Consider the following 27785-nt stretch of genomic DNA (forward strand, 5'->3'; position numbering starts at 1 on the left):
CTAGTCAGTTAGACAGTTGGTGAGTTTGCAAATGTCTGTTCCGATTTGAAGTCTGAGTAAATCTCCTTCCACAAACATCACAACTAAATGGTCTATCTCCAGTATAAATTCTTGTGTGATCGTTTAGATGAGATTTTAGTGAAAACGTCTTATTACAAACTTCACATTTATGACGTTTTTCTTTAGTGTGAGTCAACATGTGACGTTTCAATACATATTTAAAGGAAAACTTCTTCTGATAACATCACACTGAAAATTCTTCCTACCGTTATGTACTAACATATGACGATTCAAGCTATAATTTTGAGTAAAACATTTATCACACAATTTTCATATAAATGGTTTTTCTTCAGTATGAACTATTGTATGCTGTTTCAAATTACCTCTTCGTGCAAAACATCTTTTACAAACATCACATTAATAAATTTTCAAACCAGAATGAATAAGTTGATGTTGTGTTAAATTACTTTTCCAAGCAAAACTTTTGTCACAAACATCACAGTTGAAAGGTTTTTCTCCTGAATGGATTCTTCTGTGAATAGAAAGGTAATATTTCGACTTAAAAATCTTCCCACAAGTATCACAAACATACTGTTTTGTATCATCAAAACACTGCAACCTAGTTTGTGCAATATTCATACTGTATAACTGTAAAATCACAAAAGAAAACAACATTTACTACATTAAAAATAAACAGTTGTGTTCTTTATTTAACATATTGACTAACTAAGTAATTACAAACTAACTTTAAAACAGTTTTATTGAAAAAAATAAATTGTAATTTTTAGACATAATTTAACAAAGGTCAAATCTGTAGCTCCCATTAAAACGTTGCTATGTTCCTACAAAATTTGTTGATATTTACCATATAATACTTAAACACATTTAATATTAAATTAAGACTTTTTAAGCAGAAATAAACAAGTGACTTTAAGATTTTACTATAAAAAAGTTTAATTCATCCCTAATTATTTCAAACATGTATTAAACAATGTTATGTTTATAAAATGCATAAAAAGAGATAATTACTCTTGAAACTATATTTTTTTTATTTTGTCTATCATTTAAATAAAAAATATTAATTTTTCTTAAAAGTTTAGTTTTTTAAAATTAAGTTGTTTAAATGGCTTAAAAAGTTACATAACCATTTGTTTAATTTTACCAATTGAAAATTTATTTGGTCATAACATTGTAAACTATAATACAATCAGTTTAATAAATTATTTTAACTAAATCTATACTTTTACTAATCAAGTTACAGTTTGTAACAATCTAGTTATACCTTAATTATGCTAAATTCTTATAAAAAAATGTTTTATGATCGTTTTTTTTTGTGTTTTATTTGCTATTTACTTACAAGCTAAGATTTAAAACAAACTTACAGTTATATTATAATTGAAACTTTAAGCCAGTTATCTTAAACGAGTCTTGTTATAATGTATCTATGTTTCACCTTATATTTGCTGTGTCAGCAAATAAACGAAATTAAATTCATATTTTTATTATTTTAAACTATCAAAAATTGTATTTTGATATATTTCAAATATAGTTGTGTAAAGTGGGAAAGAAATAAGGGTGTATACTAAAAGAAAAATTGAAAAAGCTTTTAATGTTTTGCTAACTCAGCAAATATTAGGGGAACACCGTAACTTTACAATCGAACCCATATCAAACCTTTGTAAAGTGGCTATTGTGAAGTTTTGTTTAAAAGTATCGGGATAAAAGAGTTTGAGCGATAATTAAATTTTCATGATGCTTTAATAAAAGTTCTCTACAAAAAGATCTCTACAACACAGTATATTCTTTACTAAAAAGTTCTATTTTTAATGATGAGTCGGTAGTTTTTTAAGGAATAGATATAAAAAAAACCAATAACAAAATAGCAGACCGACATAAGTTAAAAAAGATAAACCCAAAAGTTGTATAAACGTTATGAAATAGAACCAGTAATTTAATAACCCTCTAGTCAGAACTATTATAAGCTACTGAAAGTCAATTTAAGAGAACATTTGTAATTGTTAAATGAAGAAAACTATAAATCTAACTAATCTTGAAAATTTTTTGAAGCTAAAGACATATTGTGGGCTTCAACTTTCTGCTAGGTTTATCAGATATAGTTTTCGATCCTTGACCTAGAGTATGATGCAAAATTAAAAAATATTTCTCTATACAATTTTTCAAAGTGAAAATAAATGACATAGAAGTTTCATACTATAGTTCTATCGTTAAAAATCAATTAGTGGTCTCTGAATTGTTAAAGATGAACAAATATAATTTCTATTTTTCAATTAGATTTTGCTCAATGAGCTCGTCAGTCTTAACTTAAAATATTTCAATTATGTCTTTTAGTCAAAATAACAAAAATTTCAACTGAATTAACTAAACCTCATTTAAAATCTATAATAAAAACTGTCGTAGAATTTCTAAAAATTGAGTTTTTTATATAAAAAAAAACTATCCTGAGTCAGCCTGAATAAAAAAAATCCTGAGCTGTACAGAGTCATACTGACATTTTCTAAAACTTCAATATATTCTGAGTGTCCTGAGAATATGGAGTGTGTGGCGATTACCAGTTTTTTAAAGGTTTCTAATACTAAATAAGTGTATAAAAAACAAATTTTTAAACGTCAGGTTTTTCAGAATTTTTTAAAGAATACGTATAAATCTTTTTTTTATATATTTTATAATATATATATATAAAATTTTAAGACAACTTTTTTTCTAATATCATAAACAGTCTTTAGAAGCAAAACTTTAATATATAACATTTTAAAAGTTCATGACCTTAATTAAAATAAAGCAATGTTTTTAGATATAAATTACATGACTCAAAGTCTGTTTCCTACAAGTTGCTTAAATTTAAGTATTACTCAACTTTAACTATCCGTAATTTGAATAATTATTTACTAAACAAAGTTTATAGATTTTTCTTTTGTAAAAGTGAAATTTAATAACCTATCTGATTATAATCGAACTGTTTTTTAATTTAACTCAAACTTACTAAAATTGTGCTCTTTTAAAAACCAATAAAGTGTTTAACCTTTAGCTTTTTTAATATATTAATACATAAAATAAAAATAAACTAACTGACAGAAAGTAAGAGCCTTAAGAAATTTTTCTAAAAAAACTAGTAAACTAATTTGATAAAAAAATTGATGAACTTGTCAACTAAACTGGTTGATAAAATTAAACTTTTTGATTTGTTCACTTTTTAAGGAACAAGGAACTACTTTTACTTAAAATTTTGAGTTTCTTTAAAAAACTTAGTCTTTTTGTATAGTTAATTTAACATAGTACTTACTATGTATTTATTAATTACTTTTAAAGTATTAAGTTTACTAAAGTTAAATATAAAGTTTTTCTAATTTTTTACTATTTGTCTCATTAAACTTCTATATTATTTTAAAATTTTACGATATTTTTACCATAGTACATTATATTTTAAGTATTAGTTTACTTTTATTTAATTGATAGTTACTTATTATTATTTATTAAAGAGAAGTTGTGTATTACAAAATTATTATCATCATAAGATACATTTAGCTTAATAAGTTTATTGACAAAATGTAAGCTTTCTTCCTTGTAAAAAAATTCAATAACAATTGTTATATTATAATGGTGCACTACCAAATTTGTGCACGTTTTGAGTCTTAATTCTTATGAAGTTTATAAATTTGAAATTTAATTTAATGTGATATATAGCATCAACGCCGGTGCACAATGATATTTACGCACTGGATCTTTAATTAAAAATTCGTTTTACTTTTCGAGTACTAGATAAACATAACTGAAAAAATAAAAATTAAGTAGGGAAATTAAACGATTAAAGGTTAGAGTTTTTTTTCAGGAGGCACGCATGCGTCAGAGTTCCTCCCCGCGCAACGTCCCTGGTTCTAAGTGATACTCACAAAAAATGGCTGTAAGCGACCAACAAAAGCCGAAAAAAGTATAGAAGTATACTTGCTTTTGTTTCTCAGCTGGGTTTACTGAAGTCAGTTAAGTACGATATAAGGGCAACGCTTTGGAAACAGTAGCCAAAAACAATAAAGCTAATAGCGTATAAAATCTAAAACACAATGTAGGTGACGTTTGCAGCTATACCAAAACACGTTCTGGTAAACGTTTTTCTAGGTGTCGTTTATTACTACGTCAAAAAATACGTCTAAAAAGAGCGAAACTTGTTCACAAAAAATCAAAAATCGTTTGTTAATACAAAAGAGCGTTTATTTTAGCTGCAGCTTATTGTAGCTGTTCTCGCTAACAATAATAGTCAGCCCTAACAAAAAATAAATAAACTTGCAAATGAATTTGGTTTTAACTGAAAACTGCGACGCTTGACGCGTCTTAAGTCGAATGTTCTTTAACATTCTTCGCAAGAACGTTCAAAAACTGCCTTTTTAAAGCAGTGATCGGTGTAATATATTACTTCTCTGCTGTAATCTCTCTTCTTTTAATATAGTCTCTTGGAGAACAAGCAGATAATGCTTACAAAACAATGAAAACTATACTTATTGAAAAATTATTTTAAACCGGTTCTCTTTAAATCTAAAGTATCAAAGGTTAAATAAAAATTAAAAAGTACTTTTTGTCGCCAATGACGCAGGAAGTTACCTCTACAAAAAAGTTTAGATCAAAACAAATTTAATTATAAATTTTACTTAATACAGATTTTTATCAAATTTTACTTATAGCTAACAGAACTATATAGTTTTTTATAAGATACATGCTTAATTATTATTCAAGTGCTTTTTTTCGAATTTGAAGCTATAAATGAAATAAAATTATATGAATACATTGTTTCTAATGTTTATCGGCGAAATACATTTACTTGTACATATGCATAAAAAATTAAAAAAAATGTAATAGTTATTTTGTAATTAAGGATATATATACCAATTTAAATAGAAACATGTTATTTTGATTTTGTGAAAATAAATAACAGACTTTTACTCCGAATAAAAATAGATTTCATTAAATATTTACATTTTTTTGCAAAATAAATTTCATATATTACAAGATTTGATTAAGGACAGTGCTATGTGATTATAAACTATTTTCCGTAAACATGCATTTATTTTGAAAGCTAAAGTCTTAGTTTCCTAGATTTAATAAAATAGTTTTAATGGCGAATTATTGACATTTAAAAAGCAGATAATTTTTGTTTTTAAGTACTTAAGTGTTGATAGTTTATCGCATTATTTGAAACAATACTTAGTAGTCAGCATTTAACATTAAAATAATAATCTGATAATATTTCTTTTAAAATTTAGATAATATTTAAACAAAAAAAATTGTTGCAAATAATAAAACAATTTAGTTTGTTTTATTTTTATAACTATTGGAAACATTTTACTTTATAAAGTTTAAGTAACGAGCACTCAAAATACGCAATGTATTACTGTAAACAGAAAAATAACAAAACTGTTTATTTATGATTTTTATTATGTTATACTAGTTATAAAAGTATATTTAAAGTTATATTATTAGTAAAATTATTTGGTATACTATTAAATAAGTTTATGAAGAAGTCAGGAATGAAATTGTTAGCTTTAAAAATTCCTAAATATTTATCGAAAATTGTTTTAGTTTTTTAGTAAGATAATTATAATTTATTTCATAAATCTGTAAAACTGTAAAGTATAAATCATACTACAGATTTTGTTATACTACGATTTTTGTTTGTACACATTCAAAAAATCTATTTATAAAGTAACATATAACAATACCTAACGAGACCTTAACTACAATTTTTTAAGTGTGTAAGAGTATTTAAGAACTAATTTCACAGTTACATGTTTTAAAATAAAAACTAATAGGATAGATTTCTTTAAAATAATTTATAAAGTATTTTAAATTACATGAAGTAGATAGCTAAACTCAAACTATTTCTGATGAGTAAGCAAATGCCTATCTCTACTTGAACTTTGCGTAAATCTTCTTCCACAAATATCACATCTAAACGGTCTATCTCCAGTGTGAATTCTAATGTGTGCGTTTAAACTTGATTTCAGTAAAAACTTCTTTTTGCAAACTTCACATTCATAAGGTTTTTCGTTTGTGTGAACCAACATGTGACGATTCATTTCAAATCTTCTAGCAAACTTCTTCTGACAAATATCACACTGAAAATCTTTCTTACCATTATGTATCAACTTGTGTCTTGTCAAACTGCTTTTCTGGCTAAAACATTTGTCAGACTGTTCACATTTAAATGGCTTATCATCAGTGTGAACTATTGCATGTTGCTTTAAATGACTTCTTCTAGCAAAACATCTTTTGCAAACATCACATTGGTAAATCTTCAAACCTGAGTTAGTAAGTTGACATTTTGTTAAATTACTTTTCTGTGCAAAACTTTTTTCACAAACATCACTTTTGTACGGTTTCTCTCCTAAATGAATTCTTTTGTGTTGAATCAGATGAGACTTGGACATAAAATGTTTTGTACAAGTTTCACAAATATGCTGCTTTATTTCATTAAAATACTTCAAGTTAGTTTGAGCTGTATTCATACTTTTAAAAACTAGACTTATAAAAATGTTATTTTATCAGTAAAATAAAAGTAGAGATTATTTTAGTATAAAAAAGCATTTAGATAATACATTAATTTATTATTTATAAAAAGGAAACTAAAATCAGAAGATTTTCAACTGAATTTATTATTTATATTGTTATAAAATAAATATTAAACAATAAATTGTAGTAAAATTTTACAAGATTTAATTACTTATTTTTCATCTTTAAGTTTAGATTTCTTTTTCTCGTTTTTTTAAATCAAAACATATAATAAATAATATACATAATAATTTTTATTATAAATATCTGAAAACTTTCCTTAAATATAAAATTGTATAAGTAATTGTTTAAATGTTTTATAAGTTATACTACGTTGTAAATTTAACACAACGAAACTTTCACAGTTTTTGAAAAAAAAATTTCTCTCTTACACAAGATTAGGTCAATCAAGTTAATGATGTTTTTCTTTTATGATGTATAACAATTGTTAGCAAACAGTTTTATATTCGATATAAAACTTAAAAATCAAATGTATGTAAACGTTTATAGCTAAATACAATATAAAATGCATTATTAAAAGAAAATTTATTCACATTAATATATTATTTTTCTTTAAAAACATAAATTTTTGATATAATTTTAATAAAACTTGAAATTTTTTTTTTCCATAATTAGGATGTTACAAAATAATTTAACTTTTCAAAAGTCCCTTAATTATGAAACAAACTGATAAAACTAAATATTCAGAGCATATTTTAAACTTTATTAAATATACAGGTTTCGTTTTTCTTAAATAGTATAAATTACATCATTCACAAAAAAAATCATAAATAAAAATAATTCAATTAAAACAATTGTACATAACTGTTACATTGAGATATAATTTTAGCATCAAAGTTAAGTATATAGCAGGAAATACTTTATAAAATGCAAAAGTAATACTTGTAATTCTCTATTTTAAAAGCAAAGAATTGTAAAAGTGTTCTATTTAATTTATAATTCTTATACAAAAAAAGTCACTTAATGTAGATAGTAAAGTTAATAAGTTTTGTTATTACTGATAGTTAAGGAGTTGAAATTATAAGCAAATTGATAATAAAATTTATAATTTATTAAATTATGTATTTTAATTTTCTCATAAAAAACAATTTATTTAAAAACACAAGACGTTAAGATCAAATTAGTAGAAAGTTTAAAATAATTTAAAAGTTAGGTTATTGTGTTTAAAACAATTCGTATTATTTCAATACACTTTAAAACCTACTAGCCTAATTCTTATCAATAAGAATAATTTAGTTGACTAAATTTACTTTATATTTTTTTATTTTATCATGTTGACGTTGTTTTTATTTTTGTTAAAACATTTTTTTGTTTTAAAAACTATATTCACAACAACGATTAAATAGATTATCAGCATTAAATAAGATTATATTTGTAACCGTTGTGGTAAGATACTTTTCCACAATAAGAATGACTACTATTTTTTAATGAAACTATTTTAAATGTTTTATACAATTAAAAGTTGTTAGTGGATACAGTCGAGAAAATCTACTTAATAAAAAACTTTACTAATATTAAATGCGAGAAATTTTACTTTTTATTTGAACTTTAATTAGCTAAATACTTTTATTGTTCTTAAAATTTAAAGAAACTTTAAAAATTTATTTATATAATGACTAACTTTTTAAAAACGTAACCCTTTTATTATTATTTTGATGTTTAAGTTTTAAGTATAACAGTTTTTTAAAAATATGTTATGACATATTTCATACCTTAATCGTTATTACGTAACTAAAAAAAATCTTAGCTTTTTGTTGAATCAAAATGTTTTTAAATTGTCATTTAAATAATAATTATAATTAAAATAAATTTAAGTGAAAAAGTTGATTAAGAAAATAAAAACTATTTAATATAAAAAAATTTTTAAGTTACTTGAGTACTGTTTTTAAAGTTTAAATATTTTTTATTTGAAGTCTTTTATTCAAAAGTTAAATTGTTTTCTCAAGTTACAAATTCTATGATGTAGAGCTACAATAATAATATTGTTTCTAAAATAAACAAAAAGTTATTAATCATAAAATGATAACATATTAACACTAACACGTTTGTGATGATGATGTCATATGATTTCATTAAACAATTTATAGACGTAACTACTAGCATTTCGTAAGCGTCTTTGGGGCTCAGTTGGTAGAGTAGTGGACTGTAGTGTAATTTAAATTAGTGTAATGACATTTAAATAATAATAAAAATTTAAATAAAAATTAGTTAAAAAGTTTATTAAGAAAAGTAAAACCATTTAATATAAAAGATATTCTAAATTACTTGAGTACTGTTATTAAAGTTAAAATATGTTTTATTTAAAGTCTTATATTTTAAAGTTAAATTGTTTTCTTAAGCTAAAAATTCTATGATGTAGAGCTACAATAATAATCTTGTTTCTAAAGTAAAAAAAAGTTATTAATTATAAAATAATAACATATTATTATTAACACGTTTGTGATGATGATGTCATACGATTTCATGAAATAATTTATAAACGTATTAGCATTTCATAAGCGCCTTGGGGGCTTAGTTGGTAGAGTGGTGGACTGTAGCTGATAGTTGAAATCCTTAAATCGAAGGTTTGACTACGGCTCGATACACTTTTTTGTTTTTGAGTATTTTATATGATGTATTTTAAAATGTTTTTAAAATAATTAATGATTTTTAATCACAAAAAACTCCAAACTAAAGTTTTAACTATTGAAAAATTTTAGTTCCTCTAAAAGTTATGACTATCTTCTTATTTATATATCTTAAATAAAGAGTGTAGTTTTTTTACTATAATTTCTACAAATTTGCTCTAAAATGAAGTTCAAATGCACAACAAAATCTGAATTTCACGAAAACAAACTAAATACTTTTTCGCGACAAACTGTTTTTACGCTTGAAGCTGTTACTGACGTCACTAAAAGTTTTGCAGAAAAAAAAATCCCACACAATATATATATAAAGACCAAGCTCAAGTTCAAACATCTGGAATCTATTAATTGATTGATTTCCTGTTCCAAAATTTTAAAGCTGTCATAAGACGGTTATACAACAATTAAAAAATTAAATGATCGAGTGATTGAAAAAGTACATGATAACTTGTCTTCGTTTGTAATTTTTACAGAAGACCAACTTCTTGACCTGATCACATATTTAAAAGATCTTAGATTTGTATTAAGTGTAGACAGGACTTTTAAGTAAGGAGAGTGTTTCCTAGCATCTATCACTTTTAAAAACAACAATTTTACCTTCAGAAATAATATTTATAATTCTTTGTTTTTAAGTCCGTGTTTTCTACAAATAAGTGCAAACCAAGAGGACTATGATCTTTTTTTAATTTTATTAAATCAAAAATGCATATTTATTTCTAAAATTGTGTGCGTTCATTATTTTAGCCCTGAATTAAACAAACTATTTTGCAAACCAAAATCAAGTGCTTACTTGTTTTAGGAAACCTTTAAATATAATAGATTAATGTGTAGTTAAAAATTTAATGCAATTCTATACATATTTAACATACAATTGATAAAAACTCTTAAAAAATTTTAATGTCAAAAAACAGCAATCATCATATCAAAGTTACTCCTGGAAAAGTTCGTATAAGTTATTTGAAAGCAAAGTCTAAAGTTTAATTAAAAGTCATGTAGTTTAATTAAAAGCATACATGTTAATTGTAAGAATATTTGAAAATAGATTCTAGTATATTGTATAGTTACTATAATTAGGCAGTAATGTAAATAGTTCTAATTTTGAAAGTCACAACTTGCTTAAAAGTTGGTTTAAGTTTATTAAAAAAGAAATTAAACTTTTTATTTCAACTATTCAGTAGTTATAAAGTACAATCAAGAAGTATTTTTTGTTTTTTTTTGAGGCATAATGCTTTAGAAAACGATGAATGAATTAGCATAACAAAAACTGTTTGTAAAACTTCGCAAGAGTAACAAACTTTATTCACTAAGTTCATAAAAATAAAAACAAATATTAAAAATAGAATTTTAGTTACAATTCGTATTGAAAGAAAAATCTTCTATAGGTGGCCATACAAAATCAAAAACCTTTGAAAAGTAGTGTAGAGCATATTGTTAAAAAAAACCTGGATTTAGTTTCGTACATTTTATAAAGATGGTTGTTTATAATCAGAATGTTTTTTGAAATTAGTATGGGACTTAGTCATAAAATAGACCATGGTGAAATTCTAAGTAACTTTCAAGTTAACTTTACCACCGTTAGAAGCAAAAAAACAAATATTGTTTTAAGCTGTGGTTGGTTAAGTATTCGAACTGAGCATATAGGACCACCAAGTGATAATGATTGTTGAAACATAATTACAGCAGACAGCTAGTTAGAAATTTATAGCCAATTTATAACCAATTTTCTACTTGACCAAAATATCGAGTCGTAAGATTTTATAAATGTGTTTTACCTTTGTCAAACTTTAATTTTGGTTGTGTATCAAGCTAATTGTTGTTTAGTATAAAATATTGTCTAAAAAATGTTAAGTTAAGTGTGATATTATATTCAGTTATGGTTTTAATTTCAACTTCAACTCATAATAACTTTTTAAACAGCTTAAAATCATTGTTGTATGTTGTTTTTGTAAACAGCTATTTTGTTATAGTACAAAAAAAAAACATTTCTTACCAGGGTAATAAAAGTTTATTACAGTTTTATCTGGTATGCATGGTTTTAAAACACCAACACGAAAATACTTTGTTTAGATTTTTTATAGTAATATAAATATTTTAAATAGTTTACTAAATTCAACAACCAAAAGATATTTCAGAAATAAGTTTTAATTACCTTGTTTTGTCAAGTTAACTGATGACAAACAGTATGTAAGAAGTTTTTTATATACTTATTATTTTGTATAGTATTTTTTTAAGTGGCCACTTTGAAAAAAAAATTAAAAATTTTTATAGAAGAATACCAGATTTTAAAGATTTTACAAATAATTTAAGTAATAACCAAGATCAAATTTAAAATGTTGTTGCTCACTAATAGTAAACAAATTAATAGATATTAACTTATATATTTTTCTACTCGTGCTTGACTTAATTCAAGAAACATACTTTTAATTCTTGTTTAATTTTTCTTATTGAATTAAAACTGCTCGAGAATCAAAGAAGTGTTGTCTAATGAGATGGTGATGAAGCGAAAAGGAAGGCACAAGGTCATTACAATCAGCAAGAGTGAATTACGGGGCGTCTATGAAGTACCACAGCTACTTAATATTTCTTTATTTTTTTCTTTTTTCTTTTTTTAATTCAAAGCATACTTTATAAATGTTTTAATAATATCATATTTTGTTAACTGATTAAAATAAATTAAATAGTTTTTGTTTCAAATGACTTAACAACATTTTTAAAGCAATTAAAATGATTTAAAAACGAATTATTTTTGGAAATTTGTTAATTATAAAATTGTTGTATTTATAATTAGTATGTATTAGTTTATAGTTACTTTCTGTTCACATTTACTCATTGTAAACTACATCGTTCTTTTCTATGAATCTTTTTCAGTTTAAACAATAGAATAAGTTAAGTAAACACTTTGCAAAATTATGTGATGGAATAACGAAATTAGTTTAAGGACTAATTTAGGGCTGTGGACTGTGGAAAGCGTTATTGTCAGTTAATTACCAGGCCCGTCTTACATTTATAAAGCTATAACCAAGAACATAACCCAGTTGATTTCAGAATGAAACGCAATTGCATACCGAAATTTTATAAACAACGAAGAATTTGTTTTGTTCTTTAATTTATAGCATAATAAAAAACTTCTAATCTATAAGTTAAAAGTAACAAAATTGCATATTTTCAAAGTTTGTAGTATTTTATTTTATAATGAGAGATAGTTATAATGTTAGCTGCAATTTGTAAATTTAAAATTTCATTTTTCTGTTTAGATGTTAATATTAAACCATTTACAAAAACAAAACAACAATTCAAATTTTTAGAAATTAAAAAGTTATATTTCATGTGAGTTTAGTTAATAATACAGTATTTCAGTGATCTTTTTTGGTTTCTTTATCCTTCTAATAATTTAAAAAAGGATAAGTTTTTATAATTTAAAAAGTAATTGTTGTTTATAAAAAATACATGAACATACAAATGTTGCGTGTCAAATAGAAAATTTATAACATTTATAAAGATTATTTTATTAAACTAGTAGTCTAATTATACCTAAAAAGGATAATCTATAGCAATAGAACTTAAAATTATAACAGCTAAGTTTTTTATTTATAAAAGTGATATTGTATAAAAAAATCAAAATAACTTAAACATAGTATACAATTTATAAAAGCAGTCTTTACTCGTTTAATAGCACTACGAAGTAAGTTAGAAGTCTTACATTTAATTTGTTTAATTTTATTTGAACTATTTGTAAACCTTCATCCACAAAAATCACATCCAAATGGTGTATCCCCAGTATAAATTCTTATGTAACAATTTAATACTTCTTCTTGCAAATATCACGTTAATGGGACTTTACTTTAGTGTGAGTTAGCATACAAGTTTTGAGAAAACTTTAAAGACCCACACTGAAAATTTTACAACATGTGAGTTGTTTAACTAAATTTTTGATTGAAATATTTGTTACACTGTTATGGCTCCGTGACGGTTGTTATTTGTAGAATAATTTTAACAAACATCTTAAAGGTCTCAAACAATTTGTTTAGGGTTAGTTTAACTTTAATTTAAAACGCGGCTGTAGTTTTTTATGCAGTTCCACATGCTGAAAAAAATCACCCGAAAAATCGAGGATCGGGGTAATAGACTAATGTACGTCGACATTAGTTAAAATAATAAAGTAGTTAAGTATCTTTATTACAATTTTTTAAATTCAAATTTTCTGCTACCTAAAATTCTAGTTCTTTCAATGTTTTAACTTTTTTTAAATTATCTCTGAGCTTTTTATTTAAATGTTAGCTCGTAATGATACTACTGTATTTTACTTGTTGATTCATTTGAATTTCGAATATCTATAGTCGTATATTGATTTGTGCATTTAAGCATATCATTAAATAATAAACTGTGTTATATTTGCAATTAATATTTGTGGAGAGCTTGTGTTGAGATATTGCTTACAATTATTATTAGATTTAATTTAAGAACTGTGTGTTTTATAGTTTTTTGTTTATTATTAAGTTTTATTTGTTCTAAGTTAGTTATAAAAGTAATTTATATTTTGAAATAGCCTTGTTATAATAGTGACTTGTGGTTATTTATAATAGATACAATCTCTAAACTTATTGATTTATATAAACTAGTCTAAAGTATAATCTTGTATTTATACTATTAATAACAAAATAGTAAATAAATAAGTTAGGATTTAACTATAATGAGTAGTACCAATATATTAAGTGTAAAAATCTTATTACAAGCTCATCTTTGTTTATTATTCATTATTATAAGTTCTCAACTCTTAGTATTTATAGTTTAATTGAAATCATGTAATAAGCACTTATTAAATGAAACTCTTATAAATGATAAAAACTGTTATTTAATTTTGTTTTTATTTTTAATTCTTTAGTGATAAAAGAAAAAAGTTATAAATTTCTCTACTTTGTCAAATTTAAACTGAGTAGTAGTTCAATAAAAGGTCTTTTTAAGTTACTTAAAAAAAATTAGATATTTGCAAAATCAAAATCTTAAAAATTTTATCAAATCTTAATCTTAACAAAATACAGTGTTCTATCAAACGAATTATTTTTCAATCAGAATTATTAAAGTAGGTATATAAAATAAAAATTTATTGATCTAGTTATATAATTAAAAAATAGAAATTAAACTTTAACACTCAAACTAACTATATAACTTTGTTAAGTAACCTTTTAGCTTTATGGACAAAAATGTTAAAAACAAGATTAGTTAAAAAGTGCGAAGTTACCCGGCAGGCAAAATATTTGAAAGCAATCTAAAACTGAATAAATAGTTTTGTTCATAATGTAATCTCCGTCTTGAATACTCCCTTTAAATGCATCATCAAAGTATATACTCAATAGGAACTTTAACTTAAGACGGACCAATCTTAATAGCAAATTGCATTTTGAAGCTCAAGTTATTTTTCTTTTTTTTAACAACTGTTGGCTTTTAGGAACGTATTTTAGAAAATACTTCCTTAATAACATACCATAAAGTTTATTTTTACAGCTTAGTCTTATGGAACATGTGATCACCTGTTTTGTTAAACGAGTTTTATAAACATGTTATATGAAAATAATAATAGTATTTCTAAACGAGTTCTAAAAAACAAATTTAAATCCTACTTAGAGAGAATTTAAACAGTTTGTTTATTCTATAGAATTATTCTACGACTTTTTAAACGATACTGGAAAATAATTAGTTTTACGACAGAAGATATTTCTAGACATATTAATAGAAAATAATATATTTTAGAAATAAAGATTTTCTAAATTATTTTTCCAAGTTTTAATCGGCAAGTATTTGTTGTTAAACGATTCAAAATGAAAAATAAACAGTTTCTTTCGATGAAAATAATACAGTAAGTCTAATCGTGGTATTTTGTTCACTTCGTTTATAAAAAATTCAAGTAATCATTTTTTATTTTTTATTATATTATAAATTTTTTAATGACATGACAACAATTTATAAACATTTGAGAAATAACTTAACCTTTTTCAAAGAAAAACAAAACAAAATATAAAGCAAACCATTTAGTCATTTACTTGACAAATCTTTAAATTAAAGAGTTATAAATCCTATTCCATATATTAGTTTTAAATTTGATGAATACACAATTGTTTGTTCCTATTTGAACTTGTTGTAAATCATCTTCCACAAACATCACATCCAAATGGTCTATCTCCAGTATGAATTCTAATGTGAGTTTCTAGACATGATTTAAAGGTGAATCTTCTACCACAAACATCACATCCAAATGGTCTATCTCCAGTATGAATTCTATTGTGAGTGTTTAAACTTGATTTCTGTGAAAACTTCTTCTTGCAAATATCACATTCATGGGGCTTTTCTTTAGTGTGAGTCAACATATGAGATTTTAGATAAGCTTTTTGAGCAAATTTCTTCTGACAAACATTACACTGAAAGTTTTTCCTACCACTATGTATCAACATGTGTGTTTTCAAATTATGTTTTAGAGTAAAGCATTTATCACAAAGTTCACATTTAAATGGTTTATAATCAGTGTGAACTATTGCATGTTGTTTTAAATTATATCTTCGTGAAAAACATCTTTTACAAACATCACATTGATAGATCTTTAGTCCAGAATGAGTAAGTTGATGTCTATTTAAACTACCCTTTTGTGCAAAACTCTTGTCACAAACATCACATCTAAACGGTTTTTCACCTGAATGAACTCTATTGTGAGTAACTAATGCAGACTTATATTTAAACATTTTTCCACAATTTTCACAAATATACTGTTTTCCATCCTTTAATTTAAATGAGATTGTTTGATCAATATTCATCCTTTATAAATTAAAAACTGTAAAAACAAACATTATGTGCAACACATTTATAATATATTTTTTATTATTATTTATTTCAAATAAGTTTACAATAACCTTTTTAGCTTCTTATCAAGTATTAAAAAGGTAGTTTATCCAACATACTGTTCTTACTATTGAATAAAATCTTCATTTTAAACAATTTTTATAGTCATTTTTTTATAAATTTCTTTTATGAAAGAATTTATTTAAACTTTAGGTATAACTAGTTGTAAAAGTTCTCTTTTTTTTTTTATTTACTAATTAAATACGTTATGCTTTTGTTTTTTATAGATTTAAAAACTATTTAGAAAATATAAGTAATATTGATAAATATGTTTTTAATCCGTTTAAAATCATAAAAAAGTATACACATAATATATGCTTTTAATCAAACAAATTTATGCATTTTTTTTAACAATGTTTAAAAATATTGGTTAGATTTAAGAAGATTACAGGAATTAAAGTTTAATAGTATTTTTTTAGTTTTTATTATTTGTATTTTCTTTTATTAGTCAATGATTAGTTCACATATTTAACTTTAGAAGCAAAATATCTAAACTTAAACCAAATTACAAGATTTAATTAAGGGTAAAGTTAATTTGTTTAGTCTATACAAGCTTATAAAAGTTTATGATTTATTTTTAGTAATAGTAAAATTATTTAAGTATTTTAAATTTAAATACTTAAGACAGTCAAATAAAATAAAACGAAGTATAATAAGTTTTTATTTTTAGCAAGTTAAATATAAAAGGATTTAAACAACTCTACATAGTCTTAACATTGAAATGGTATTAAGGTAGTTGTGACTAAAGTTGATGATAAAAAGTGCAACCTAAATAAGAGAATTACTACAAATGTTTTAACTTTTTCATAGTTTGAACAGAAATGTATCTAATATCAACCAGAAATTGTTTGAAAAAATTTGGAATAAGACGTATATGACTATTATTTTCAAAAACATCTATCAAAAATAAAACAACTAATTGTAAAAATTAACAGTTTTAAAACAAAATATTTTTTTGCGTACACTAAATGTTGTAAATACAATATTCTAACGATGTGTTACTGTAAAGAGTTTGAATTTTAATTAAGAGTAGAAATGTTATTCTTGTATTTGAGTTCGCGTATTTTAGCTACCCGCAGAGAAAATATGAAATAAGTGTAGATTAGTAATACAAGAATTTTTAATCATCTAACGTTTTATCACTTTTTAGCGTTACTAGATGTAAGGTGTAATATTATTTATTTTTGTTTTTTTCTTTAATGTGTTGTTCAAAAGAGTATTTTTTTTATTTTAATGATGTTTTTTTTTGTATTTATGATAGGTGTCTATTGTTTCTACTGTTTTAATACGTAAGCAATTTTAAACCAATTTAATAGTCTATTTAGTGGTTAAATCAGATTGTTATACTAAATTTACAAACATATTCCATTAAGTTTTATTTCAACAAAATCAAACTAGGTTGTTCACCTAAAACAGTCAACATTGGCAAACAAACAGCTGTATAATACTTAATATCAAACAATGAAACTATTAATGCATTTTGGTAAGAAAATATCTAATTTGAAAAAAACACAAAAAAATCTACTAAGTCTCGGCTAATACAACAATAGCTTATTAATTTTATATTTTTACATATAATATAAGTTTATTTTAAAAATAAAATACAGTTCAAGTTATTTGAAAATGAAATCCCTCATATTTCTTTTATGAGGGATTTAATGTTTAAATGATGATAATTTTAGTAAAATCTATATAGTTATTATCTTACAAAAATTCAGTTTAAATAAATAAAAGCGTGGACTATTTAAAATAGTGATAATAAACTGCATTAAAACACGTTTAAAACATTATTGTTTGAGTTATCATTAAAAAACTGAAGGTCTTTGAATTTATAAAAAAAACTACATTTTGACTTAGTCATTCGATAGAGTAAATATTAAAAAAAACATTCAAAAAAAACATTTTTTACAATAAAATTCAAACCCAATGGATTTGTTTTTAATTTAAGGCAAAAGAGCGTTATCTAGAACAAAAGATAAAATAATTAAATCTAAACTATCAACATTTTTAAAAATTGAAAAATGCTAATCGAGCTAAGTTAACGCTCGTTAAAAATACTATCTTATTGTAATGAAAACAAAATAAATCATTCTAGCGTATGTAATTTGCTACCAGTTACAAAAATATTTTGAATACTTAAATCTTTCATGAATGTTTTTCAAAATAAATACAGAAAACTTTCTAAAACATTAAGTGTTTTAATTGATGTTATTTTGACGTTTTTGTAATCGACTCAAAATGCTAGTTCTTTTTGGTGCGATATTTAAAATGTTGAGAATTACTAAACTAAAAAATTTAATTTTACCTTACATACTTTTTAATAAAAAATAAAAATATACACGCAACATGTTTAAAGTTATTGATCTTAATAATATTTAAATCGTTGTTGTTATATTTATTTTCACTTTTTGATTTCAAAAGTAGTTAAAAATTCATTTTTTTAAACTTGTTATAATAAATAAAATAACTAATACAATAAGAACTAAAAGAACAAAGTTTAAACAAAAATTTGTTTAATTTAAAGCACTTAGTTTAAATTATTATATTGTTTTTGCTAACATTTTTAAATTTACCACTAAAAACGTTACTTACTAAACACTTTTATTATTTTAGTCTTATTTAAAACAAGGCTTCTATACAAAAGTGTACAGTTGGAAAAATATTAATTAATTTTCTTAATTTTTTCATATTACATATAATTTTGAAAATTTTAACAAGGTTTAGATTAGAGGTTGATTGACCGGATCTAACTAATTTATAAAAACAGTTACTCGCCAACAAAATACTTTTTAGTTTATAAATAACTTTTATAAAGCAAGGAATACTTAGTTTCTTTTGATACATATACTTTTAGTTGGACTTCTAGTACAAACTTGTTATATTGCAAATTTATTTAAAAAATTTTATATTTTAAAGGTAATATTTCTGAAATGAATGTGGCTCACTAAATTATTTATTTTACATTTCCGGCCTGCTAACGTACTATTATACTCAAATTGGTCCAATGACTAAAAAAACATTTTTCCTTATTTAGGTACAACTTTGTTTTATTTTAGTTACTTTTTTCTACGATCTTACTAAAATAATTTTATTTTAAGATTTCTTATTTACTCATTATATTTTTACTTCTAGTTCATTCACGCTTTCATAAATTTTCAATGTAACACTGCTCTCTGTTTTTGTGCTTTAATATATATTATAAACATAAAAGTTTATTTAAATAGTTAGTTAAAATCAAATAATAGCTTGTTTTAATTGATAAATTGATAAATTTCGATAATTTAAATTGATTTTGTGTTGGCGGTAGCAAAATATTTTAATTTATTTCTTTAATAACAACAAGAAGTAGTGTTTAGGAAATGTCTTAAGATTATAAGCTGCATAAATCAAATTAGGACTTTAATAAATCTTTTAAGATGAGAGTACTGATACAAAAAAAATTCTTCATTTAATTCTAGATTCTACTAGAATACCTACGTTCTACTAGAGGTGTTTTTATTATTTTGACATTTTAGAAAATTTTCTAGGTTTAGTTTAATAAAAAGCACAATACTAGGCAAAAACATTTTAAAAGAAAAACTGCGATGCAGCAATATAAAGTTTTTTAAATTCTATTTTTTGCTTCTATTATCACTATAAAATAAAGTTAAATTGCATAATAATATTTAAAAATACTGTTAAGCTATTTTAAATATGTTTTTTAGTAAAAAATATTATGGTGGATTTTATGTGTCAAAACAAAAATTTACTACTTTACATGATAAAACGTTTAAAATTCAAGGTTTTTTTTTATTCTCAAATTCAAGATTTTTCTAGTATTTTTAAAGCATAAATTGTAAAATTCGAAGCTTTTCCGGATTTCAACCTTTTTAACAACACTGATTGTTCACATCTACGTGTATACAATTAATTAAAAAGATATTTCAAATTAAATCAGCTGCAAGATTTTTAATTTAACATATATTATAATGAAAACAAACACTGTATATCGAACAAAACAAACATCATTAGTTTAATTTGACACTCTTTATAGCAAAAAGCCAGCTTGAGTGAGAAAAAACTAGTCTAATTTTTAGTTTACTAAAGGCAATTCAATCAAAAACTAAAAAAATATAAATTGGCCTGAAATTTGACGTCTTCAAATAGTCATAGTCTGAATGTTTTGCAATGTTTAGTTGTTCAATAGCTTGAATTTGAACTATTTTGATTAAAAATGTACACACTTAATAAATTTACCATACCCAAATCTAGCTTGTATTAAATAGCTATTTCAAAAAAACAGCAACTGTATATATGAGTATGCAACGCATAAAAATAACTTAATTTGCAAAAAAAAAATGTTTGTAAAATGAAAATATACACCAGACGAAAACTATTTTAATTTATGTCTTATATATTTTTATAATGTGGTTGCACACAATTAGATATTACATGTAGAAACAACTATCTTAGAAAGTTATACATATGCTAAACTTAATCTAACTTAGTTAATTAATAAAAATTGGTTTAAAATATACGCATCTTTGTAAATTGGTGTGCATAGGGATTTAATTAAAGTGCACAGAAAACTTCTAAAAAGTCTTAACGTGTTAAAACCAAAATAAAATAATTATTATTTCTTATTACTATGTAATTTTAACTGTTTATATTCTCTCAAAAATATAATACTTAGTAAAAAAACATCTATAAAATAGACTAATGAATAAAAAACTTAAAAAAGTATCTAAATTGTAAATAAACGACATCGAAGTTAATTTAATGTTCATTAATTTCGTATAAAATGGAAAACATTTGCATGTAGTTTATTTACTAAATACGTGTTATATAAGTAACTTACTAAAACCAAGCACTCTTTACACTGTTATTTCAGATAATAACTTGCTGTTGTGAAAAGTAAATTGTTATAAAACTGAGATAAAATCCTGATGGAACGCTAATCTGTCTTTTTCTTATTTTTAAGCTAAAGTATTAAAGTCTTTTATTTTTTTTAAATGTTATACAGGAACTAAAACGAGATAAAACAAATTAAACCAAATAACAAAAAAAAATAAATATATTTGTGCTCAGCGGACCACATTTACATGTCCGCGGGCCGCAAGTTTCTTATTCGAGGGCCGCATTCCATTCAAAAAAATTACGTGCTCGCGGGCCGCAGTTTGCCGACCCCTGGTATATTAAAACTATTTATGAGCTATACCAAGTTAGAAATTCTATTATTTATAGCTACTAAAATAAAAATTTATTAAAAATAACAAATAAGAATTATAATAAAAAATTAATAACATACTATAACGTTCATTATTCTGACGTCATATGACTAAAAAAATTATTTTCGAATGGTCAGCAATAGCTTAGTTGTTGGAGCGGAACAAATATTTATTTATATGTCTATGAACAAAAAATGGTACTATAAACCTTTTTATTTAAACTACTATATTTTTGCGTTAAAATGAAATGTAAAAAATAGTAAAAAGCTGTTACTGACATATACAAAGTTGTTTGGCAGAACAAATCTTCATGTCATCCAAATACATACAGACCAAGTATGTAAATAACTATCAATTTTTTTAAGTTTATCAATATTTTCTAAAACTTAATTTCAAGACGGTCATAGACAATAAAATAGTGTCTTGTTTTTTTACAGAACAATGCTACTAAACTAGAATATTGAAGTTAAACTTTGAGATTTTTAGCAGAATTTTTTGATAATTTTTCTGAAAAAATATTTTGACAGATAAAATTTTAATTTTAACTAAAAATTGTAAACAATAGAGTTGCATAGAATAAATGAGTTATGTATTTTGAAATTTTGATAAAGTTGTTCTTTATTTATTACAATCTTAAATTATAATTAGATAATTGAAAAATATTAAGTTTATGCACTGTATGTTCGTAATAGTATTTTAATAAACTGTATACATTAATGTATCACATTTAATTGGTTTGTATTTTGATTTTTCAAGTTCATAAGTTTCAGTTTGAATAAAAACTAACTACAATTATATAAAAAAAGCTTAAAAAATCTACAAATAACAAAAAAAATCTATAAAGTATACAATTCAAAAGTTAGACCAATATTTATTTAACATAATACAAACTAACTTATTCTGACTACTTCCTTAATTCTTGTTTTACTTCTACTAAGCTTAAGTATAAGAAAACTTCATCAAAATGTAATTGAATCAATATAGTGAATCTCTTATAATTAAACCACAATTTAATATAATTAATTAACATCATTTTTATAACTAAAAGTACATAAATTAAAAGAAATTGTTTTCTAAAAAGCAAATAAAATTATGATAAAAAAAAATTGATACTTGAACAAATATGCTACTTTTTAAAACACAGTTTTTCAAGGTATTTACTTTTTAAGCATTCTTAGCTGTTAGCTAGTTAAGATATTTTTTTCTTACCTGAAACTAGAATCATATTCTCGACAAATTTGTTTCATTTCCAAACAAAACAGTTTTCTATACTAACAACAATGTTAAACTTAAAATAAATTAATGCTAACAGTAAAAATGATAATTATATTTTTATGTGATTTTACATTTGTTTATTAATTATTTAGATTCTGTTCAAAACTTATTTGCAGTGAGATAATAAATGGTTTTAACACAATGTCTCACAGAAAATGGAATGATTTATTTGTTGAAATATAAAATTTTAGCATTTATAATAGTTTTCGCTATATGTTTTTGGTTTAACCTTAACGATTTTATTAGATAAATTAAGTTTTGGTCAAAGACCTCGTTAATGTTTATATACAATCTAAAAACCATATTAAAAATCGTTATTCATAAAGTATATTTAATAAATATTAATTCATTTAATAGTTTATACAAGTTTAGCTTTTCTGTTAAGGTAAACTTGACGGTCGTTTAAGGAGCAGGGTTAAAAAGTTTTTTTTTATCAAGTATAATTCAGATTAAGACAAAGAGTTTATTCTTAAGAAACAAAATAATTATACTGCATGCTATAGAATTCTACTGGATCAACAACTATAGCTAAACGATGTCTTACTAGAAATTATTGTGTGCAAATATGTATGTAAATGAAATTAGGTACTATACAAGCAACTAAACTATATAACTTACTCTAAAAATTTATAAAAGTACCAATACAAACACTGCTAAAATTCATCGATATTAAAATTTTAATTATAAACTTTGAATGTTTTTGTCAGTACAAAATAGAACTTTTCTAACAATATTCCTGAGATATAAACTATGCTTTACGATACACTCGGTAAGCCAAATGTTTCTAACCAAAATAAAATAACATTACCTTATACTAGTCAGTTAAACATTTGATGAGTTTTCAAATGTCTGTTCCTACTTGAAATTTGTGTAAATCTTCTTCCACAAACATGACAACTAAAAGGTCTATCTCCAGTATGAATTCTGATGTGAGTGTTTAAACTTGATTTCTGTGAAAATTTCTTCTTGCAAATGTTACATTCATGAGGTTTTTCTTTAGTGTGAGTCAACATGTGACGTTTCAATTTATATTTAGTAGAAAACTTCGTTTGACAAACATCACACTGAAAATTTTTCTTGCCTTTATGAATGAACATGTGTGTAATTAAGTTAGATTTTTGAGTAAAACATTTATCACATTGTTCACATTTAAATGGTTTATTATCAGTGTGAACTACTGTATGCTGTTTCAAATCACTTCTTCGTGCAAAACATCTTTTGCAAACATCACATTGATAGATCTTCAAACCAGAATGAATAAGTTGATGTTGCTTCAAATTACTTTTATGTGTAAAGCTTTTATCACAGATATCACATTCAAAAGGTTTTTCACCAGTATGAATTCTTTTGTGAGTAACCAGTGTTGAATTGAACTTAAAACTTTTTCCACAAATTTCACAAAAAAGTTGCTTTTTTTCATTTGAATTTTGAATAGAAATCATGCTTAAAAATACAAAATGCATTGTTATATGATACACCCAAGAATTTATGAAAAATTTTATAGTTAGTTACATATATTTTTACTGATATCTAACCATTTTAAAGATTTTTATTTGAAACATTATTGTTAAAAAAGATCTAAGATTAATAAAAATTTATAAATCATATTTTATAGATTGTAGTTTTGAATGAAGTTAAATGCACATTTTAACTGTAAAACTTTTTTTTTAGATTTCAATATAAAGAATAAAATACTATTATATTTGTAAAAACTGTCAATTAAACATATACTTTTTTCTTTATTTTTAATGTTTAATTAATGTTTTTAAAGGCTAAAAACTGTTAATCATAACTAAAATATATATGAACTTGTATTAGTATTTATTATTTATCTAATAAAAAGTGTAAGTTTAACACAAACACTTTTTTTGTCAACAGAAAATTTAATTACTTAAAAGAGGAAGTTACAAATATAGTACTGGAGAATTTAGAAATATGTGCTAATTTTACTTACTAACTAAATTGATAAAGAAGTTATTGTTCATATAAATTACCCTTGTTAATATCTGAATTGTTAAACTTAGTTTTTAATGAAATTGTGTCAGACTGTTTATAATTTAGTTTCATCAAAAACTTTACTCTGTGAAGAAAGTAATTTTATAATATACAACGTTGTATATCAAAAAAAAGTTGTTAGCTTTATACACTAATATTTTAGTTTTATTTAATTATAGATGTTTTAACTTTTTTTTGATTCATAGCAATAAAAAAAGTATACGGTTTGCAGTCTTAATATTTTGAAACAAACTCGACATATAAATGTTTTATCATAGCTTAATGTATTTATAACAATTTGAAAGTAGCATGTTTTAATTTGTAAACACAATCTAATCTAATAAAAAAAAAGTTAAACGTATTTAACTTCAAAAGGTATTCTTAATTTGTTTTTTAACAATGAAAAACTTTAAAAATTGTATTTTAAGTTTTTTTATTTAAAATATTTTAGTTTATATTTAGTAAACTTGCAGTTTAATAAAAGATAAATAATAAGTATAAGGTTCTACTAGGATTTAATGAAAACTTATAAAAATATTTTCAATAAAGCTTTTTAAGAATTGCATATACATTATACATTAAAAACTGCTATTAAGTATCAACATATTTATAGATAGACACACTTACTAATAACTTTGTTTTATGTAGTTCAAATAAAAAAGATTGTTGTTTATGCTTTTAATTTACAGTTTAAAAAAAAGCCAATATTCTAACGCAAACAAACCTTTAATCAAACTAAAAATCTTGTTTATAAAAGAAGTAATGAAAATTTGTTGGATTTTTCCATAGGTAGTTTCTAATGTTTTTAGATATTTACAAAACATTTGAAAAATAGTTGTACTTAAGATTTATTGTTATTTTTTTATCTTAATGGTGCACTTTGTTTAATAAGTTCTAATATTAGTTAGACAAATATGTTCTGATTTTTTTTCTGAGAAAGAAAAAAATAACGTTTTTTGTCTATAATTTTTTATTCTTAAAACCTAAAAGATTTAAGGTGTTTTCTAAACAAACCCTTTATATACATTTTTTTAATCTTATAACAAGAAAATTAAATATAAATAAAATTACATTTTGAACGAAATTATAATAATATTTTTAAATTGTTAGATAATTCAAACTAATGTAACATTCGACTAACATAGTTTTTTTAGGATTACTACTTTCTTTCTTAGAACTTTCGTTATTTTTGGACATTTTATTTATTTTGAAAAATTAAATTAGTATAACTTTGGGCTTAAACTATTATTTTTTTCCAAATTAAAAGCTCCAATTTAAATTGTTTTTAATCTTAAATAGTAATAAAAAATATATAATACAATTAATACATGCCATACACAAGATGTAATAATAATCTGAATTTTTTTATTTGTAGCAACAGTGGCTGTTTCGACTTTTTTTTTTCAGATATCACATTAAAACATTTTGTTCACAATTTTTGTTGATACCAATTTAGTTTTAAATACTTCAAGTATTATCTTAAAATAAAACAACTAACGTTATTTCAATTTTTAGTTGCTTGTTTTATTTACTTATCAAATAGTACACTTCAAAAAGACAAGAAACATCACAAAACTTAATATATAACATTTAAATTTGAGGTAGTTTTATACTCAATTAACTTATTTATTATAATTAGTTTACAGCGATAAATATTCATCATATAAGTGAGCAGTGAAGTGGGCCCTTAAACAACAGAAGATAAAGTGAAGTAAGCAGTAAAGGTGAGCAGTGAAGTGGGCCCTTAAACAACTCTTATATAACAAGCTACATTATTCGTACATTTAATAAATTATCGAACAAATAATTCTACTAACCTTATTATTTTTAATTAAAATTACTGTAATAACAACTTTTACCAAAAATTCGTTTAAAAAATATAAATCACATCTTATATGCAAACTTATGTAGAGTAAAATTAAAACATTAGATTATTCATTAACTCAACAAATCTCTCATAATCAGTTTCATTTTTGATGAAATATTCATAAATTTACTCAGCACAAGATAAAGTGAAGTAAGCAGTAAAAGTGAGCAGTGAAGTGGGCCCTTAAACAACTCTTATATAAAAAGCTAAATTTTTAGTACATATAATAACTTATCGAACAAACGATATTACTAATCTTAGTATTTTCAATTAAAATTACTGTAATAGCATCTTTTACCAAAACTTCTTTTACAAAATATAATTCAAATTATATATGCAAACTTATGTAGAGTAAATTTAAAACGTTAGATTATTCATTTACTCAACAAATTTCTTAAACAAATATGTTCCAACTCATAATCAGTTTCATTTTTGATGATGAGTACGCAAATGATAATTTCTACTTGAACTTGTTGTAAATCTTCTTCCACAAATATCACATCCAAATGGTCTATCTCCAGTGTGAATTCTTTTATGAGTGGTTAAACTTGATTCATGTGAAAACTTTATTTTACAAGTATCACATTCATAAAGCTTTTCTTTAGTGTGAGTCAACATATCTCGTTGTAGACCACTATTTAAAGTAAACTTATTCTCACAAATTTCACATTGAAAATCTTTCTTACCACTATGTATCAACATGTGTGTTTTTAAGTTGGTTTTACGATTAAAGCTTTTATCACACTGTTCGCAACTAAATGGTTTATCATCGGTGTGAACTATTGCATGTTGTTTTAAATGACCTTTTAGTGCAAAACATCTTTTGCAAACATCACACTGATAAATCTTTAGACCAGAATGAGTAAGTTGATGTCTATTCAAACTACTCTTAAAACTAAAGTTCTTGTCACACATATCACACTTGTATGCTCTTTCACCAGTATGAGTTCTTCTGTGAAAAATTAATTGTGATTGAAACTTAAAAACTCTTTCACAAATTTCACAAACATGCTGCTTTTTATCATCTGAAGATTCCAAAAAACTTTGACAAGTATTCATACTTTTTGACGTGATTTCTGTTTAAGTTAAAAAGTAAAGCTATATACAGTTGTTAGAAATTAATCAAATTTCGAAAGACTTTTACATAAACTGAATCTGGTGGTAAATATAAAAAGGTTAACCAAAACTAACTAGTTTTTTTTTAATGTAATAAAAATAAATTAAACTAAGTAAGTATAAGTTTTTTGATTGTATTTTTAAATTAAAGTTGTAAGAATTTAAGTAAACGTTTAAATTAAGAACATGTATTATAATACAATAGCTAGAAAAGTTAACTAACAATTATAAAACTTT

The 27785-nt window shown here is 23.4% G+C and overlaps 1 protein-coding gene across 1 annotated transcript in view; it reads right to left on the minus strand.

Annotated features, from left to right (window-relative positions):
- The window catches only part of LOC145831661 (uncharacterized), a 36390-nt gene continuing 8605 nt past the window's right edge, over positions 1-27785 (minus strand). Inside the window, exons 2-8 of the mRNA XM_082938973.1 lie at positions 26936-27384; positions 23820-23972; positions 23399-23651; positions 15356-16004; positions 5908-6425; positions 435-619; positions 1-110 (exon numbers count right to left, since the gene is read on the minus strand). Of these exons, the coding sequence (XP_082795099.1) occupies positions 1-110; positions 435-619; positions 5908-6425; positions 15356-16004; positions 23399-23651; positions 23820-23972; positions 26936-27384 (2317 nt within the window). The remainder of the gene's footprint in view (positions 111-434; positions 620-5907; positions 6426-15355; positions 16005-23398; positions 23652-23819; positions 23973-26935; positions 27385-27785) is intronic.

The sequence above is a fragment of the Thalia democratica genome, chromosome 3 (genome assembly GCF_965202585.1).
Source record: "Thalia democratica chromosome 3, ktThaDemo2.hap1.1, whole genome shotgun sequence".
NCBI lineage: Eukaryota > Metazoa > Chordata > Thaliacea > Salpida > Salpidae > Thalia > Thalia democratica.